We start from the raw sequence: 20159 nt of genomic DNA on the forward strand, positions 1-20159 counted from the left end.
ACACACACACACACACACACACACACACACACACACACACACACACACACACACACACACACACACACACTACTAGTATTAGATTGACTCCCCAAGGTTGTGCATTCCAACCGCACTGTAGAGTCCTGAGTGTTAGAAACAGCTTAATTGAATGAATAAAATAGTTATTCTAACCAATCGATCTACAAGCTCACAACGCGTTGCAGCGCGTTGTGAGCTTGTAGATCAGCTATTTTTCGGCACATGGCGAAACACATAATAAATCGTCCATAACTCAAAACCAAACCCCTAAATTTGTATTCTAAATGAACTAAACCTACAGTATAACCCCAACCTGAAGCTAATAAATGGTCGTCACAATGTCCATTTCTCAAATTCTACTATACTTTTGGGACATTTGGTTCTCACAAGTATAGTAATATACACACACGCACACGCACACACACACACACACACACACACACACACACACACACACACACCACACACACACACACACACACACACACACACAAACATTGAGGATGTACAGTATGGCAGAAAGGTGTGTTGTCATACACAGACAAAAGAGCCAGATGCCATTGTTCCGCTCTGTGTGCGTTTGTTTGTTTGTGTCTCTGAACTAAAAGACATGACGACACTGTGAAGAGTTGGAGAACCTGATTCTGAAATGTCCTCGTGAATGGCTCGGTAATGTGACTCGCTCCTTTTACGAGAGAGAGAGAGAGAGAGAGAGAGAGAGAGAGAGAGAGAGAGAGAGAGAGAGAGAGAGAGAGAGAGAGAGAGAGAGAGAGAGAGAGAGAGAGAGAGAGAGAGAGAGAGAGAGAGAGAGAGAGAGAGAGAGAGAGAGAGAGAGAGAATGTGAGAGAGGGAGAAATCATACATATGAACAGAGCACTACCTTTAATTACATTTGAACAAATTGCTGCTATTTGTGGCGAAGGTTTTATACCAAGAGAATGCAAAACATTGAAATACTGCTGTCAACTGTTTCAAAGGTTTATACCAAGCCTAACCTCTCCTATATGGATGTAGAACTACTTCTGACAGAATCATTAATAATTAATAGTTTTATAATATAGTCTTGTCTCTAAGTTGCAATGTAACACAGCTCTGTCTACACTTTTATTTATTACAATATTTAATTGTACATACATTGTTTTGTTTTGATTGTTTTGTTCCACTTTTTGCTTTGGCAATTTAACATATGTTTTCTCATGCCAAGAGAGAGAGAGGGAGAGGGGGAGAGGGGGAAGAGAGAGAAAGAGAGAGAGATGGAGTTTGATGACCAACAGAACGCCAGGAAGAGACAGCTAGGCTCTTTAAACGACTGTAAAAGCAGGAGCAAACACCGTCACATTCTCAGTGTTCATTTGTCCACTTTTTTTCAACTCAGAGAGGAGTGTGACAAATGTAACCAAATGGACCCTTATTTGTAACATTTGGTTACATTTATCACACTCTGCAGACACAGAGGTAGACTGGGACAGCAGCGTCTGTCTGCCTGTCCACATTGTGGTGTCTGTGGGGCTTTACTGTGTGAGGGGGGGGGGGGAGAGGGGGGGGGGTGGTGGTGACACATGGAGTGGGGGGGGGGCACTGCAAGGCAGGGGTCTGCGGTGGGGGGAGGGGGGGTTGGGGGGGTGTAATTGTCTCAAGGTGTGGATAGAGCTCAGCAGAATGAGATTGTGCAGCTATGTTCCCTGCAGTGTGTCACTGTTGTGTGTGTGTGTGTGTGTGTGTGTGTGTGTGTGTGCGCGTGCGCGTGCGTGCGTGCGTGCGTGCGTGCGTGCGTGCGTGCGTGCGTGCGTGCGTGCGTGCGTGCGTGCGTGCGTGCGTGCGTGTGCGTGCGTGCGTGTCAGGTAAAAATGTGGCGACTGAGAAGGAACGGGTCGGAGAAACGCTACACTAGTGGTTCCCAAAACGAGTGATTATTATAGAAACTAGTGAAAATAGTAGATCTACAAGGCAAGCTCACAACACGTCACATCGCAACTTGTTGTGAGCTTGTAGATCTACTATTTTCACTACTTCTTTTTTTATGGGATTCCTTTGATTATTTAGTAGGCTATTTAATAGTAGTTACTTTGAAAAATGTTTGAATTCGTTTTTCTTTTGTTTTAAATCTTTTGAAATATTTTTCAAAAAATTGGTGGAAAACTAAGAAGAAAAAAAGGGGTATTTACTTGCGACCCATAAAAATGTGTCTACGACCACAAATGGGTCTTGACCCAGTGGTTGGAAACCACTGCAAAATAAAATTCAGACAATTACATTCAATTTTAAAGGGACTTTATTGTTAAAGGGACTTAACGTATGTTTCACATACATACTTAGGCCTATGTGAAACACGTGAAAAAAACGAAACTATCAAACAAAGAAATGTGTGTACAATTAAAAGAGAATAAATAAATGTGCAAACAGAGCTGTATCATTAGCATCTTACAAAAACTATCTTCCAAACCCACAACAATTGTGCATTTGCTGTTAGAAATAGTTAATTTATACTCTAAGAACTCTAAGAAAGAAAAAGAAAACACGTGACCAAGCCCTTATTTTCAAGAATTTGCAGTCACTTGTATGAAAACAACCTTTGAGACAAATAGCAGCAGTTTTTCAAGTGAATTTTAAATAGTACACAAATAGCAGCAGTTTTTCAAGTTATTTTTCAGTTTTTCAAACAGTATTTTGAAAGTAGGTAGTTGCTCTGTGTGTATTTGTTCTCACGCCGCCATTTAGACATGTAATAGCAGGGTATAAACACACACAGGGTGTTAACGATGCTACTAATTAAGGTTGTGTGTTCCATTCCGGTCTAACAGAGTCATAAGGGTGCATTCATTGCTTTTTGTGCATGTTTGGTTCTCTGGAACCAGGCGAGCTAAACGGAACGCAGCCTTAATTAGCATCATTAACACCTGTGTTTACCCTGCTGTTCATCTCTACAGTATTGTCTCTGTCCCGCGGAAACCTCATATGAACAAAACTGTTACTTTTCAGAATTCAAATTTAAAAGTATAGCAAAAGTAGCGGATCTTGTGGATCTGCTACTTTTGATGCTTTTGTGCAGTGGTGTAAAGCAACTAAGTTCATTTCTCAAGTACTGTACTTAAGTACAATTTTGAGGTATTTTTACTTTACTGGAGTGTTTCCAATTTTCAGTACTTTTACTTGTACTCCACTACATCTCAGAGGCAAATATTGTACTTTTACCCCACTACATTTATTTGAAAACTTTAGTTACTAGTTACTTTGCAGATTTTGATTATTATCACAAAACCTACAGTACCCACTTCAGCCCTATATTCATTTCGCCATCTGAAAATAGCCGATCTACAAGCTCACAATGCGTCGCTTGCGACGCATTGTGAGCTTGTAGATCGGCTTATTTTCAAAAGATTTGAACTTGTGAAATGGGACATTCTGCATAACGAGTACTTTTACTTTTGGTACTTTAAGTCATTTTGATACCAATACTTTTGTACTTTACCCAAGTAAAATTTGAATTCTGGAAATGTACTTGTAACCAACTAATTCTACATATTGATACTTTACTTAAGTAAAACATTTGAGTACTTTTTCCACCACTGCGCTGTAGTATGATCAAGTAGGGCCGTTAATTTACGAAAAGACTCAAAAAGTAAAAAATATGGAGATAAGAGGTTTCTTGTTGTTGGACCGCTGGTTTGAATGGAGGAAACATGAAGCAGCTTCAACTCAGTGGAAACGAGGAGCTACTGTACTTTCTCCATTGTTCCCAGCATGCAATTTGGTTCTCCATTGTTCTGCTCTGCCCTCTAATGACTAATTAACCCGTTCAGACCCGGTCAGCATCTGTGTCGTTTTAGATTTATTCAGGGCTATTAAAAAATAGCAGATCTACAAGTTCATAGCGCGGCACCGAGTCCCACGCAATGAGCTTGTAGATCTGCTATCTTTTGAAAAATCTCGAAAATGTTTGCATATCTTTGAATATATATATTTTTTTAAAGCGAACATTTGTAACTCAAAATCTTTGCTTCTAGGGGGTCCCTGGAACAAAACATTTAGAGATGGGGGTTCGTGCGCCAAAAACATATCTAAAAATGTTTTCTAAATCCTAACATTATGTTGCTATATCATTGGTGCTCATGCAACTTTTCCATGTCAAGGACCCCAAAATGATATGTATTATTGCCGCGGACCCCATCTCAAAATATGTTGTTCCAGGGATCCGAGTTCAAAATGTTAAAAACGCTTTAAAACATATATATATATATTCAAAGATTTGCACAAATCTTCCACGATTTAAAAACAAATAGCAGATCTACAAGCTCATATCTTAAAATGACATATATGCGTTCCTGGTCTTAATGGATTAAGCTGGATTAAAGGGGAAGGAGAGGGGGGGGGGGTTTGGGGGGTGGTATCAATGACGCAGCAACACAACACACCACACACGTCCAGGGAACTGTAACTGACAACAATAGATGTGAGACTATCATCATGGGGACATGAGAGTGAATAATGGAAAACATAATGGAGGGAAAAAAGAACTGGAGAAAAGTAAAGATGAGGGAAAACTATGAAAAAAGGCGAAGGAGAGGACGCAGAGGGCAGGAGGAGTTGGAAAGTTTAACGTGTGTATGTGTGTGTGTGTGTGTGTGTGTGTGTGTGTGTGTGTGTGTGTGTGTGTTGTGTGTGTGTGTGTGTGTGTGTGTGTGTGTGTGTGGTGTGTGTGTGTGCGCGCGTGTGTGTGCGCAGTGGGGGTTAGAGCCCCAGTGGGGGTTGCTTCCAGAGTTCATCCCACTTGAACGAGGGAAGGAAAAGGGAGGAGGAGGAGGAGGGGGTGAGGGGGTGAGGGGGGGTGGGGGGGTGGTGGTGGTGAAGGTTGACTCGTACGCAGCGCACAAACTATTCAAACTCCGGGGCAGAGATGTTGGCTTGCAGGGAAATCGTGTTTTTTTTTTTTTACCTATCCAGTAACGTCAACGCTTGAATCCATTAAGAAGTATGGAATGAATTGAGTTATATCAGGGGTCTTCAACAGGGGGTCCGGGACCCACTGTTGACTACTACAGGGGTCCTCAAAGCTACTGTAGGGGGTCCGCCAAATCTTTTTGTGAAAGGATTTTTTTTTTTACATTAACACTTGAACCCTAGAATCCCTATTCTGAGGGGAACATCAGCCGAAAACAGCAGATCTACAAGCTCATAACGCCTCGAGCGAGGTGTTAGAGCTTGTAGATCTGCTATTATCGGCAAAGAGGTTTGGTGTTGGTCTATGAAATCTATGAATACACAAAAAACGTAGAGAGAGAGGGAGAGAGATAGACCCACACATAAAGTAGAGAGAGAGGGAGAGAGACATAGACCCACACATAACATAGAGAGAGAGGGGAGAGAGACATAGACCCCACACATAACATAGAGAGAGAGGGAGAGAGACATAGACCCACACATACGTAGATAGAGAGAGAGAGAGATAGACCCACACATAACGTAGAGAGAGAGGGAGAGAGACATAGGACCCACACATACGTAGAGAGAGAGAGGGAGAGAGACATAGACCCACACATAACGTAGAGAGAGAGAGGGAGAGAGACATAGACCCACACATAACGTAGAGAGAGAGGGGGAGAGTTAGATAGACCCACATAAAGAAGAGAGAGAGGGAGACAAATCAAACTACTATATGAGAGGGAGAGAGAGATAGACCCACATAAAGTGAGAGAGAGAGGGAGAGAGAGGAGACAAATCAAACTACATGTGAGGGAGAGAGACAACAAACTGACGGAGACAGGCACCAACAGGCATCATCATAATATGTATTGGCTGCGGACCCCCATCTGAAAAGATGTTGTGCCAGGGAGGGACCCCCAGAGAGGAAAATGTGTGTAAAAGAGAAGTCGTAATTCTTTCAAGATTTTAAAAAACAAAATGTTCAAAAGTGACATGCTGTGAGCTTGTAGATCATCTTCTATTTTTGAATAGCCAACGTATAAATGGATAAAGTGGTTAAAATGACTGTGATGCTGTGTCAACAACTTTTGCTAGGGACCCCCCTGGCAAAATTGCGATTGATTGAGAGAAATTAAGGGAAAGGGACTTATTTCTTATACATTTTTTTAATTGATTTCATACAGTTCTTATCACATCAGATCACCCTTTAATTAGAACAGGGGGTCTTCAACAGGGGGTCCAGGACCCCTAGTGGGTCCTCAGAGTTACTACAGGGGGTCCGCCAAATCTTTGTGTGATAGGATTTTTTTTTGACCTTATACACTTGAACCCTAGCATCCCTTTTCTGAAGAAAACTTTAGCCAAAAAATAGCAGATCTACAAGCTCACAGATCTACAAGCTCACAGATCTACAAGCTCACAACGCCTCGCGCTGCGAGGCGTTGTGAGCTTGTAGATCTGCTATTTTTTTGGCAAAGAGGTGTTTGGTGTAGAGGGAAACATGAGCCGACCAAGTAAACAAAAAAAGTTGAATCTGAAACACAATTTTATACAATATAGAGGGGGGGTCCCTGCTTCATCTCTCTCTCAGCTAGGGGGTCCTTGGCCTGAAAACGTTGAAGACCCCTGAATTAGAATATATGAGGCACACCGTTACTTAGCTGACCAGAGAGTGTGTCGACCGCATAGTGGCATCATCCTAGGTTCGATTGATTGATTGAATACTTTATTATCAGTTTGCAAAGAAAAAGAACAGGAAAGTACGGTTCAATTACAGTTCAAACCCAAGAAAGTCTATGGCTTGTTTCCATTGGGGTCCTTTGTACTCAATTCATCGAAATTGTGTGTGTGTGTGTGTGTGTGTGTGTGTGTGTGTGTGTGTGTGTGTGTGTGCGTGTGCGTGTTTCATTGCATTGTTTTCCTAACAAAGTGACCATCACTGAAGGCCTTCTTTTTCTTGACATTTTTCATTTGACCAATTACCCCTGAGATCATGCTTTAACCCATTCAATCCGGAAACGCATCTGTGTCATTTTAGATTTTATCTATGACCATTATTTTATACTTTGGGCTGTTAAAAAATAGCAGATATACAAGCTCATGGTGCCGCACTATGAGCTTGTAAACAAACAGGACCTGCCCATGCGCTATGAATGCCGCAGAGATCACAGACAAGCTGGGCCTGCACGCCCTCCGCCAGCGCAACTGGTACATCCAGGCTACCTGCGCCACCAGCGGAGATGGCTTGTACGATTATTATCTTTTTGTTTGTTGAGAGCTCGAACAAGTTTGAGCTCTCAACGCAGAGGGGTTGAGAGCTTGTAGAACTACTATTTTTGGCTAATGTTCAAAATAGGGATGCGAGGGTTCAATTCAATTCAATTTTATTAAAGTGTCAAATCACAACAAGTTGTCTCAAGACACTTTACATGTAGAGCAGAGACCCTGAGCAAACAATTTTGCGACAGTGGCAACGAAAAACTCCCGGGTTCAAGTGGTTAATGTAAAAAAGAATATCCTATCACACAAAAGATTTGGTGGTCCCCCTGTAGTAACTCTGAGGACCCCCTAGGGGTCCCCGGACCCCGTGTTGAAGACCCCTGATCTAAGATATCTACTACATACACATAGCCTAAACCAGCAGCTACAGTATGAGGGTGCATTGGGTTCGAACGTAAATGTGGTAACACTTGGTTAGGTCCACATAGCAGCAGGTATGTACATGAGATTAGAGACAGGCACTATTTATAGTGTATTAACATACTCTACCATGCGGAATGGTTCAAATCAAGTTTAATTCATTAAAATAAGTTCACCGGATTACAGATTTAACCTTTTTGGCTTTATCTTACCTCTAAGGCACACTGTGTGTGTGTGTGTGTGTGTGTGTGTGTGTGTGTGTGTGTGTGTGTGTGTGTGTGTGTGTGTGTGTGTGTGTGTGTGTGTGTGTGTGTGTGTGTGTGTGTGTGTGTGTGTGTGTGTGTGTGTTCTAGAGCGAGAAAGAGAGAGAGAGAGAGAGAGAGAGAGGGGCTGAGAGCAACATTATTTTCTGACGAGGAAAGAGGAAAAAGAAAATAATGGAGAGGGAGAAAAAAAAAAAGAGCGAAGGAAAGGGTAGAGGGTCAGTATTTGTTTTCATTTGCACAATATGAAATATGAAGAGGATAGCTGGCAGGCTCAGGGCTTTCAGAGGGAGGAAGAGAACGTTTGTTATGCGGCCAATCAAATACGGGGGCCCCGCCCCCTTGCTTCTGTGACCCCTCCCCTCCCCCCTCCCCCTCCCCCTCCTCCTCCTCAGTCTGAACATGCAGTTGACTGAGTGTGTGAGTGAGGGAGAGAGAGAGAGAGAGAGAGAGACCCAGAGAGCTGAGCAGAGAGAGAGAGAGAGAGAGAGGAGTTGAGATCAGTTACAGCAGTTTGAGGGTGAGAGAGAGAAGCTCAGGGCAGGAGGCAACGTCAGTGATCTGGGGGAGAGAGACGGAGAAAGGAGGGGAGGGTCTGCCTGGATCATATAGGACAAGAGGACAGACAGACAGACAGACAGACAGACAGACAGACAGACAGACAGACAGAGGAAGGAAATCTCTCCAGCTCTCAAGGATTGTAGAGAGTAGAGTCTCACACACAGAGGAACAACACAGAGCAGAGGGTCACACACAGACCCACTACACCTGGGATGAGAGCCTGCTGATCAGGGATACAGTAGTGAGTGTGTGTGTGTGTGTGTGTGTGTGTGTTTTTTTGTTCCACTGGCTGGCTGAGCTCCAGTAACTCGTCACCGTTCAGAGCTCATAGCTCAGTGGTAAACAACAGACAGAACAGAAGAGAAGAGAAGAGGACTCTCTGGTTGTTGTTGTGTTTTATCTAAAGCTCAGCTCTGGCTCTCTTTGAGAGGAGCATGTTTGACTGCATGGAGGCTCTGGGGCTGGTGGCCCCTCGGCCCCTCTTTGATGTCTCCAGCCACCAAGGCTCCTGCATGCTAGGAGGCAAGACCACCCCTTACTTCTCCGGCCTGGACCCCTTCGCCTGGGCCGGCACAGCCAGCATTCAGTGTAAGTAGAAGTTTCTCAGCTTTCTCAGTGCTTTTTGAATGCCTTTCCCCCGATTCTATTATTCGACAGACTGGAAAAGTGTGTGTGTGCGTGCCCGTGTGAGTGTGTGTGTGTGTGTGTGTGTGTGTGTGTGTGTGTGTGTGTGTGTGTGTGTGTGTGTGTGTGTGCGTGTCCTTATCAGAGTGCTGGTGGTGTTGTTATCACAGAGCTCTCTCCACAGGAAGGGCCAGATTCCATTGGATTGGTTGTGGCCATTCTCACCCTCCAGTGTGTTTGTTTATGTGCTTAGTGAGTTGTGTGTAATGCCAGAGTGTGGATTTATTCATCGCACACTGTTTGTTTTCTGTATGAATAACTCGTGAATGACATGTGAATGGCAGGTCTCTCTCAAACAATACCCCTGGCCCTGACCCCCTTCCTTTACTGCAACAAACAAAAAAAGTGTTGAAAAATGGTGTTGATGGATTTAAAACCTAAACATTTCGGAAAATAGCAGATCTACAGGCACGATCGTGATGTGTTGTGAGCTTGTAGATCATGTAGTTGGTATAAGGTTGAGTAGTCGGCTGTGATAACGTTTTCAACACAAGTTTCAAAAGGATGTAAAGCAAGAAGTTATAGATGTAAATGGACAAACACATGTTCTACATGTGATCTGTATCAGTCTGCACCTTGCACACACTGGCTTTACTTTGCCAACTAACTCCAATGAGCCCTCTTACTGTTTGATAGAGTTTGTTATTTGTTTTTCAATCAATCAGGTATTATTACATTACAGGGAGTTTTTACTTGTGGAGATAAAGCTCATTGTAGGGAAGAAGAGTCCCCTGTCATGTGAGCCGGTCTGAGCAGCCAATAACTTTGTGATTAATGTGGAGACAGGGCAGGCGAGGTGGGCCGCATTCTTCTTCTTCTGACAACAGCTCCCTAACAGACTGGAGCAGATAAGACACAGATTGATCTGTGTTGTGTAGCCGCAGCACCGTGATACACGTGGAGATCTTAGTTGACAGACACGTTATGTTTGCACACGCACACACTCCAATACACAATCACAGGTGAATGACAGAGAAAACTATCTTGGAGTCAGTATACCTACACTGTAAAAAAAAAAATCTTACAGGCCCATTTGGTTCCATTTGTACACTCAAGATTCAACCCAATTACACTCAAGATTTTGTAGTGTACTGACACTGTTACTGCTATTTACCCACCTGTCTGTCTGTCTGTCTGTCCATTTGTTGTTCCTGCCTGTCTGTTTGTCTGTCTGTCCATCCATGTCTGTCTGTCTGTCCATCCATGTCTGTCTGTCTGTCTGTCCATCCATGTCTGTCTGTCTGTCTGTCTGACCATTTGTTGTTCCTGTCTGTCTGTCTGTTTACAGTTCACAGTTTAGGCATTAGCAGACGCTCTTAATCCAGAGTGATTTACAGTAAGCAGGGACACACGATAATACATCATATCTGTCTATTCAGAAGCATGCGTTTGATGGTTTGACAACACCTTTTTTAAGCATAATTGATCAAGTCTAAACTAGAACTATCCCTGTAATCATTTAGTCACCATGATTTGGCGTCAGCCGTTCACGCTTTAGTGATGAAGGAGAGCCGGTGGAGGTGAGAATATCACCAGGCATCACATGGCCTGTTGCTACATGTTCATTAGCACATAATATCATTTAAACCAGTGAGACTCAAACTCCTTCTAATATGAAGGACTCCCATGAATTTGAGAGTGTACAAATGGAACCAAATGGACCTGTGATTTGTAGACCAGTATAAGGGTCCATTTGGAACACAGAGGGTCCAAGGACCCCACTTTGAGAACCACTGATATAATCCCTAATTTTTATGTAATTGTACTCCTTTACTGAGTCTGTAGCAGCCAGCATAATTATGATGATTGATTTAGATTATTATTACAAAACAACATCACAGGTACACCACTTCAGCCCTATATACATTTCGGCCATTTGAAAATAGCCGATCTACAAGCTCACAATGCGTCGCCGTCGCCATGCAACACATTGTGAGCTTGTAGATCTGCCATTTTCAAAGGATTTTTATACAATTTATACATTTGAAAACTTGTGAAATGGGACATGAGTACTTTTACTTTTGTACTTTAAGTACATTTTGATACCATTACTTTTGTACTTTTACCCAAGTACATTTTTAATTCGGGACTTTTACTTACTTACTTACATTAAAGTATTGATACTTTTACTTAAGTAAAACATTTGAGTACTTTTTCCACCACTGTATAAAAGTCTAGTGTCTATGATCTATAATATATTTTTTTCTTTTTTCTTATCACAAATTGTCCCTCACAAAAATGTCTCACAGACATAAATGTCCTCCAGGAGAAGCAGAGAAACAGCAGAGATGTTTTCTCTCTCTTTTAATGCCCAGAAGGGGTTTCGGTGGTCGGGCTTCCTAAGGAGCCACTGCGACAGTCTAGAAGAGCCCCGCTCCGCTGGTGTCCCGTTTCAGAGCCTTTCTGTTGTGAAGTGAATAACCTGCTAACATTAGATGGACAATGACATGCAAAGAGGTGTTATTCAGCCTGGCCATTCACACCACTTTGCTTAGCCATTGTCCCTCTTTCAAACGTATGAGGAGTGCATTAGACTGGGCCAATCTTTCAGAAACATGAGGCCAGCGGGGTTCATGGCTGATGGCCAGGGGGGATCATTATTCAAATCCATGCAAAGCGCGTGACTTTCACACAAGCTGCACCAATTAAGACCTTTTTCATTTTCTTAGTTAATTGCAAATAACAGATTATGGCCGTTGTTAATTTAGAGCCTCAAAGGAGGAACTAAAGGTGAACTAAAGCCTCAGAGGAGTAACTAAAGGTGATTAAGACATGCCTGGAGACACGATCAAGGCCAAGTTGTAGTAGTAGGTTATACTGCTGGCATGGAGTTCTAGTTGCAACCATGTGAACCAGGTGAATCAACCACTCTTAAGCCCTATTTTTACATTTTAGCTCCTCAAAAATAGCCTTGTAGATTCAAACAACACATATTGACAAGAATAGGGGCACCATGGTTAATGTGGTTTACGTTGTAATTGTTCACACAGTTCACATTGTGTGCTGCTAATTGCGGTGCATTATGCATCAAAATATAATTCTCAGTGACTGGCACAAAAAACAACAACACAGTGATCGTGGACGCATCGACAGTGATAACTGTGGTCTGGTGTGCGCATGGCACAATTCCGATTAAATTTCATTGTCACATCACATGACACATTTATTGTAAACCTGACTGGATTTTAAACATTCTTTTTGTCATCTCATCGTCACATTGCGAGGCCAAGTTCATCACACTGCAATGCAATTACAAGTTCACCTTCCCTCCTTCATAAGACTGGGATTAGTTCATCTGTCAATATCATTGTAACACAGAACGTGAAACATACCTAAAACATTCATGCATGCAAACATTTGGTCCAAGCAAACTCTTGTGCGTGCATTTGTGTGTGTGTGTGTGTGTGTGTGTGTGTGTGTGTGTGTGTGTGTGTGTGTGTGTGTGTGTGTGTGTGTGTGTGTGTGTGTGTGTGTGTGTGTGTGTGTGTGTGTGTGTGTGTGTGTGTGTGTGTGTGTGTGTGTGTGTGTGTGTGTGTGTGTGTGTGCGCGCGTGCGCGCGCATGCGGGGGGGGGGGGGGGTCATCTTTTCCTGTGTTTTTATGTGAGGCCGTTCAGTGAGAGCTTCCTTTGTTCCAATGTCAAGAAGACAGCCTGAAGTCACAGTCTGTCTTATTCAACCCATTTAGACCTGGAAAGCCATACCTTTAAATCCGGGAATGCATCATCTGTGTCATTTTAGTTGTTGTTACCATATATTGTTGCTGTCGGGCAGAAACCTCTTATTTCCATATTCTAACTTCTTGTGTTTTTTTACCCCGTAAATTAACGCCCTACTTGATCATGCTACAGCCTCACACACAAGCATCATCGCGCACGTGTCGAGCTTGTAGATCTATCTATCAATCTATCTATCTATCTATCTATCTATCTATCTATCTATCTATCTATCTATCTATCTATCTATCTATCTATCTATCTATCTATCTATCTACACTATATACTATATCATTTAGTAGTCTGGGGATTAATCCCTTATTCATGTAGGCTCATTTTACATTATTTGCATTCTGTAAACAAAAGGCTCTGAATTATGCAATTACAATGTCAGAGAGCTCAGTTAAGAGATTAGGCTGCTTGTTTGGGGTCGGGGGGGGGGGGGGGGGAGAAGGAGAGGAGAGAATGAAAGACAAGCCGGGGGGGGGGGGGGGGGGGGGTTTGATGCAGGATTAGCCCCCTGTCTCTCTCTCTACCTGGGGTGTGTCCCTTCATGGCAGCTGATCTCTTCTTTATTCAGGTGATAATCCCCTTTCTCTTCTTTAAATGTCCGCTTCAAAGGTATTTAGCTTAACGACATTCACACAGAACATCACCTCCTCCCCATCGGCAGAGAGAAGAACCACTTTCCTGTGTTTACTCAGCTAATTATGAAGCTCTGGGAGCTCACTTAAAGTTACATTACATTAATAGAGCTATAATAAGGCTTTGCAGATTTCAACAGGCCGTAAGTCCTAATATATACTTTCTTCATACTCCCCCCTGTCACACGACACAGTTGATAAATCAGCTTTTTTCGTCAAGCGAATAACAGTGGTGTTATGAAGCATAAATGATCCCTTGTGTGAAATGCATGGTAGTTGATGGGGAAGTAGTTGATGATAGTAGCTATGTGAGAGTAAATCCACGTTATGGCCAATGCCAGGCTAGTACAGCAGTGGTTCTCAACCTTTTTCAGGCCGCTACCCCCCAAAATAATCATATTTGAACTGGGGACCCCCCAAAATAATCATATTTGAACTGGGGGCCCCCCAAAATAATCATATTTGAACTGGGGACCCCCCCAAAATAATCATCAGGTTGAGAACCACTGTTGTACAGAGAGAGAGACAGACAGAGAGACAGACAGACAGACAGACAGACAGACAGACAGACAGACAGACAGACAGACAGACAGACAGACAGACAGACAGACAGACAGAGAGTAAATGGGCTCCAGAGCATGTGTGCATTGTACTATGTTTCATTGCTCTGGCCCAGAGTGGACAGGCTATGGTTGGTTGTGCCTGTACAAATATCACAAGCCCATCATGGAATTCACTAATGTTCCTCCTGTACACTGTCTGTCTGCAGTGGGTGAGGGTCCACACACTGTAAATAATATTATACTGTCTGCAGTGGGTGAGGGTCCACACACTGTAAATAATATTATACTGTCTGCAGTGGGTGAGGGTCCACACACTGTAAATAATATTATACTGTCTGCAGTGGGTGAGGGTCCACACACTGTAAATAATATTATACTGTCTGCAGTGGGTGAGGGTCCACACACTGTAAATAATATTATATTTGTATATCTGTCTCCCACTGTCTCTTAACACACCTCCGAGCTGTAATAATGCAATCATAATACATTATTAACCATTTTATAATGACACTTTCTATGCATCCCATGTTAATTCTCATAGTTGTAAGACATTATAATCATGTTATAATGCTTTATAATCACCCTTATAATGCATTGTAATCACTGTTAAAATGCATTATACTATGAGTTATATAACTATAATTATACAGTGTTATAAGCAGATTATAATGCATTATAAGTATGTTTATAATGCATCGTAGACATGGGATGCATAGCAAGTGTTTCCGAGGAGACAAACTACAGTTCCATACAATTATCTGAGTTAGTGAAAACTCATATTAGCCTATTATTTGTTACTAAGTACAGTTAGTTGATATTTTTTAAGCACCATTGCCCCCCCCGCTCTCTCTCTCTCTCTCTCTCTCTGTGTGTGTGTGTGTGTGTGTGTTGTTGGATTGTGCAAATCGTTTAATGTATATATATTTAAAGCAAACATTTGTAACTCAAATCTTTGCGTCTGGGGGTCCCTGGAACCAAACATTTTGAGATGGGGGTCCACGGCCAAATACATGGTTATAAATACAGGTTTCAATGGGTTAACATGTGTGATCTGAATAACATCATAGAGTTCATTAAGTCATACATTCTGACCGGTCGTCTTAATTTTTTTATCCCGAAGAACACAGAACAGAACAGAGCGGCTTTAGTTGATCCACTCAGTTGATTGCAATTATTGATTTATTGATTAGCAGATTGCATTGCATTTGCTCCCAGTAAAACAGTTGCCAGTTGCTGCATGTGTGAGTTGAATGTAAATAAGTCTCTCATCTGTTAAAGTCCTGTATGTACATCTATTATAAATGTGTTTATTTGGGACAAGGCAACGATCCCAGTAATTACAACAGCATCCTAAAACTTTGAGGAATGGCGTCCACCGTGGCTCGGGGTAATGAGGGGGCTGTTAGCGTGAGGAATTGCTTTAAAACCAACAACTTTTGAAGGTCTTGTCCAGCGAGTTCCAGCTTGCCTTTTATTCTTTGTTGTTGTGTCATAGCAACCTTGTTTTCAGCGCCGTCTCACAAACCACACTCACATTTGTTACATTATAACTTCAAAGCAAGCGGCCTGCGCCTTTCTGCGAGACTGACTGCATTTATTGAATGCCTGCAGTCGCCGCAGATGTTGTACAATCTTGTTATCTACCTTCCAACTTTCTATTCCATCCAGCGGTCACAGCAAACATTAAACCCTGGCTCTCTCCGAAAACCTTGTTTTCGCTTTACACACTGCAGCTTGATGCCAGGGGGTGGAAAGGAACTGAGTGCATTTACTCAAGTACGGTACCCAAGTGTAATTTTGAGGTACTTAGACATTACTTGAGTATTTTCATTTTTCGATACTTTTATACTTCTACTCCACAATCTGAGGAGCAAATATTGGTACTTTTCCACTCCACTTTCCACTTTAGTTACCAGTTACTTTGAAGATTTTGGTTATTAATACAAAACATATGTTTAACCACTTCAGCCCTGTTTTGTGCTTCAGTTAGACAAATATTGAAACAAATTGTGAAATGGGACATTAATGAGTACTTACTTTTACTTTGGTACTTTAAGTATATTATACTTACTACTTTATACAAAGTATTTCTTCTTTGTGGTATTGATAACTTTTACTTAAGTAAAAGTACTTCTTTGACCACTGGACTATTGAACAATCTTGTTATCCACCTTCCTACTTGAAGCCAGCTGTCACAGAGCTCTCTGAAACCAACACTTTTCCCTAAATAGAGGATCTTGTGTTCTGCCGGGGATGCTGCTCATCATATGTCTTTATGACGACCATCCACCACACTGTCTCTCTTTACACCCTCACAGAGTTCCATTGACACCCAGAGGTTTTCAGAGAGTATGTTGGTAGTCTAGTGGGTCGGTGTTAACAGCGTTCGGCCCAGGAGACACGGGGCTGAGTGGGGAGGTGAGACACGGGGCTGAGTGGGGAGGTGAGACACGGGGCTGAGTGGAGGAGGTGAGACACGGGGCTGAGTGGAGGAGGTGAGACACGGGGCTGAGTGGAGGAGGTGAGACACGGGGCTGAGTGGGGAGGTGAGACACGGCCAAATGTTGACTCTGTTATATAAAAAAAAGAAGAGGGGTAGAAATAGAAAGGTAGGTTTATGGTAGCGTTGTAAAGAACAAAGGATGCTTTGTATGCATGACTGTGAATTAGAGAGGGGGGCAATCCTCATTTAACAACCTGTTCTTGAGACCCTCCCTCCCCCCCATGCTTCCAGACAAAGCCTGATGGCTTCACGGCTACGTTTGCTCAACGGGGGGAAGAAGAAGAAGAGAGAAAAAAACACAGTACAAAAATGTTGACGTCCAGGTTTTTGCCCTGATAACGACACACACACGTTTTATAGACCCGATCAGACGCAATCCAATTCAATTCAATTCAAAGGAGCTTTTACTGGCTTGAATAAACATACGTTTACATTGCCAACGCAAGTGTCAAAATATAATAAAAACAACACACACACACACACACAGCCCTGTAGTGATTACATTGTCCGCTGTTCAGTTTGTGGATGAAACCGCAGCAACGTTATTAGAGCTAACAGCTTAAGCGTAGTTTCGGTCCAGATTTTACGCGCTGCCGCCCCTGTGGGTTTTTTTTTACGAGATGCCGTGGTGGTAAAAAACTAAATAAGGAGATCCTGTCCTCAGCTGTGTAACGTATTAAGAGGATGAGAGAATTTAGTCTCAGAATTGTTTGTGTGCGTCTGTGTTGGTGTTGTTTACGTCCGTGTGAAGTGAACCTCCCGCCTCAAAGGGATGGTGTTGGTGGTGTTGCTGTTTTTATGGAGGAGCTCATCTCCTCTGGACAGTAGCCTGGTTTTCACAGCCTTTCCTTTCAAAGGGGGGGAGGGGGGGCAGGAAGGTCTCCTCCTCCTCCCTGCCAGGGCAGGAAGGCAGGATGGGGTGGAGGGAGGGAGGGAGAGAGAGAGAGAGGAGGGGGGCAGGGACACTGGTATTGAACTTAAAGAACAGCTGATGAAAGGAATTGTCACTTCACTTCACAGATCTGTCTCCCCACCACTCTCTCTCTCTCTCTCTCTCTCTCTAATGCCTGTATTTATACTATAGGTTTGCGTGCCACGACGTGCACCGAAAGTAGCAGATCTACAAAACGGAAATTTAAATGTTCTTTGTTTTTCCGAGGAGGATCCCCCTTCTAGAAGTGTTTTGTGTGCGAAAATAGCAGATCTACAATCTCGAAATGTGTTGTATTTGTCTGAAAACATTTTGTGCAAGGGCGAGCCCTATATGTGTACAAGATTTGTGTTGTTAAAATGTAGCATGTTGAAGGAAGCATGAGCTCAGTTCAGGGCTCTCCCCAGGCTGGCAGAGGGAGAGTAGCGCCCATGATTACACGCTTAGGCAATTGGCACTGGGTGAAAAAATGGGTAACAAAATCGTGGGATAAAAATGTTTTTAAAAAAAACATGCAACCAAGTATAAATCGGCCTTGACAATCACTCACTCGGCGGCATACTGCAAGTACTATGGGTTTGTATATCTACAGTATGTACTACTACCTTCCTCCTGGACCCAAGCGCGACATTATAATTCACTCAACGGGTTCGAGGCGTTTCATTTGAAGGCTGGCGGTAGAATGAAATAGGTTGGGCGTTCCGAAGAAAAAAGGAGAGGAAAATGAGTTTGATTCTCTCTCTTCCGTGTCGGCCATGTTTCTTTTTTTTCTCCCCTTCTTTTCTATGCATGCTGTTACTGGATCACAAAGTATAGTCACACTGAAAAGAAAAGAAAAGAAAAGAACATTGTGCTTGTCATCGCCCTGTGGACCCAGACAAACCCACACTCACACACGTACTCCTCGCATGCAACCCGGGACATTCCACCGAAAAAAAGCACAGAACATTTTATGGGGCGAGAAGTTATGCAAAAAAAAAAGATCCAAGTGAGTCCAAAAGTGAGTCACTTGGGAGCTGATAGAAGCCCCGGCTAGAGAGGAAATCAAAGTCAAAAGGAAGTCAAACGCCTCGAGTGCTCCTGACATGTCATCATCATCATGAGGCGGAATTCTATTGTGTTCTCACCCTCGCCGCCGTTCCTTTTCACCGTTATAAACTCAGCGTATTTATTCTCTGTTATAAACCAGAGTATTTATACTTTGCTAGGCTTGACTAGAATCAGGCACATATACATTTAGTTTTATTCATATTTTAGTCATCTGGAATGTTTTAGTTTTTGTCTAGTTTTAGTCGACTAAATATCATAAGATTATAGTCGACTAAATCTACAGTTGATTTAGTCGACTAAAATATATTTTGGCGGAGCCTTGATGGCGTCGTAAAGGCTGATTTTACACTTGGTTGCATGCTGAAAATAGCCTATCTACAAGCCCACAACGTGCTGCTGTGAGCTTGTAGATCTGCTATTTTCAGAGTGCAACACACTGAGTGCAAACAAACATACAATGACTTGTCTTTTAGTTCTACTGGATCTCTTCTCCTCCACTAGTCCCTCACTAACATTTTAGTCTAGTTTTTATTTGTTGACGACATTGTCAATATATTTAGTCTCAGTCTTAGTCATCATAGCTTAGTTTCTATTTAGTTTTCGTCAGTGAAAAAAGGTAGTTGACATTTTTCGTCATAGTTTGTAGTCGACGAAATCAACACAGGGAATCAGGGATTGATAAATACCCTTTTCTGTTAGCCTGGAGGAAAATATGATACAGAAAATGTTCAGCATGTCTCCTTTAATAAGGGCTGAAAAAAGGGCTTGTTGTGATAGCCTGAGGCCTAGTTGGCCTTAAACGCCAGTGAACGCAAGTTCTCTGTGGACGGACTGACTGACTGACTGACTGACGGACTGACTGGAGCCCCCCAGAGCCCCCCAGGCTAGAGTCTTGAGAAGCAGTGAGACGTGTGAGTTTAGGAGAGTTGAGCCAAAACTGCAGCTCTTGAACACCATAGTGCATAAGTCACACAGTCTCTCCCCCTCAGAACAGAATGAAAGAACTCCTTCATAACACACACAGAATCAACCCATCATCAATCTGTGTGTGTGTGTGTGTGTGTGTGTGTGTGTGTGTGTGTGTGTGTGTGTGTGTGTGTGTGTGTGTGTGTGTGTGTGTGTGTGTGTGTGTGTGTGTGTGTGTGTGTGTGTGTGTGTGTGTGTGTGTGTGTGTGTGTGTGTGTGTGTGTGTGTGTGTGTGGCGTGCACGCCTGCCTGCGTTTGTGTGTGTGTTTGTGTCTCAAGCGAGCGCAAAACCAAGTGCTTCTCAGCCACACTCATCCCTGTCATGTAATCAGGGCCCAATAGATCACTTTCCCTGTCCTTCAGTGTGACTGCACAGGGATACGAGAAGAGTGGGCACCCCCATGTAAAATTTTACATGGGGATTTTGTCCAAAATTAAGTAATGTAAAGTATACGTGATTTGAACAGGCACAGTACATCATTATCAGACTTAAAGGGATAGTTCACCCAACAAATTGCTTTTTTTCTATTGATTAGTCACCTAATGGAGACTTGAATTCATGGATATTTCTTTGTTTTTGTCACATTCCTAAACCAATAATTTGATGACCAGCGGACCCGTTGGCAGCGGTTCCGGTAGGGGATACAAAGGAGACTCTTTGTGTCTCCTACCGGAACCGCTGCTGGGCATCAAATTATT

General features: G+C 42.8%; 1 protein-coding gene across 4 annotated transcripts in view; it reads left to right on the forward strand.

The window, feature by feature from the left end:
• The window catches only part of LOC308082866 (retinoic acid receptor gamma-like), an 88543-nt gene that overhangs the window by 46967 nt on the left and 21417 nt on the right, over positions 1-20159 (forward strand). Inside the window, exon 1 of one of the 4 annotated variants that reach the window (XM_080424929.1) lies at positions 8301-8993. The exons of 2 other annotated variants lie outside the window; for them this stretch is intronic. In XM_080424929.1, the coding sequence (XP_080281055.1) occupies positions 8840-8993 (154 nt within the window). In that variant the 5' untranslated portion in view covers positions 8301-8839. Of the gene's footprint in view, positions 1-8300; positions 8994-20159 lie in introns of those variants that run through there. One more of the 4 variants, XM_080424930.1, reaches the window with a different exon arrangement.

This window comes from Gymnoscopelus braueri (genome assembly GCF_963280865.1).
Source record: "Gymnoscopelus braueri genome assembly, chromosome: 3".
In the NCBI taxonomy this organism is placed as follows: domain Eukaryota; kingdom Metazoa; phylum Chordata; class Actinopteri; order Myctophiformes; family Myctophidae; genus Gymnoscopelus; species Gymnoscopelus braueri.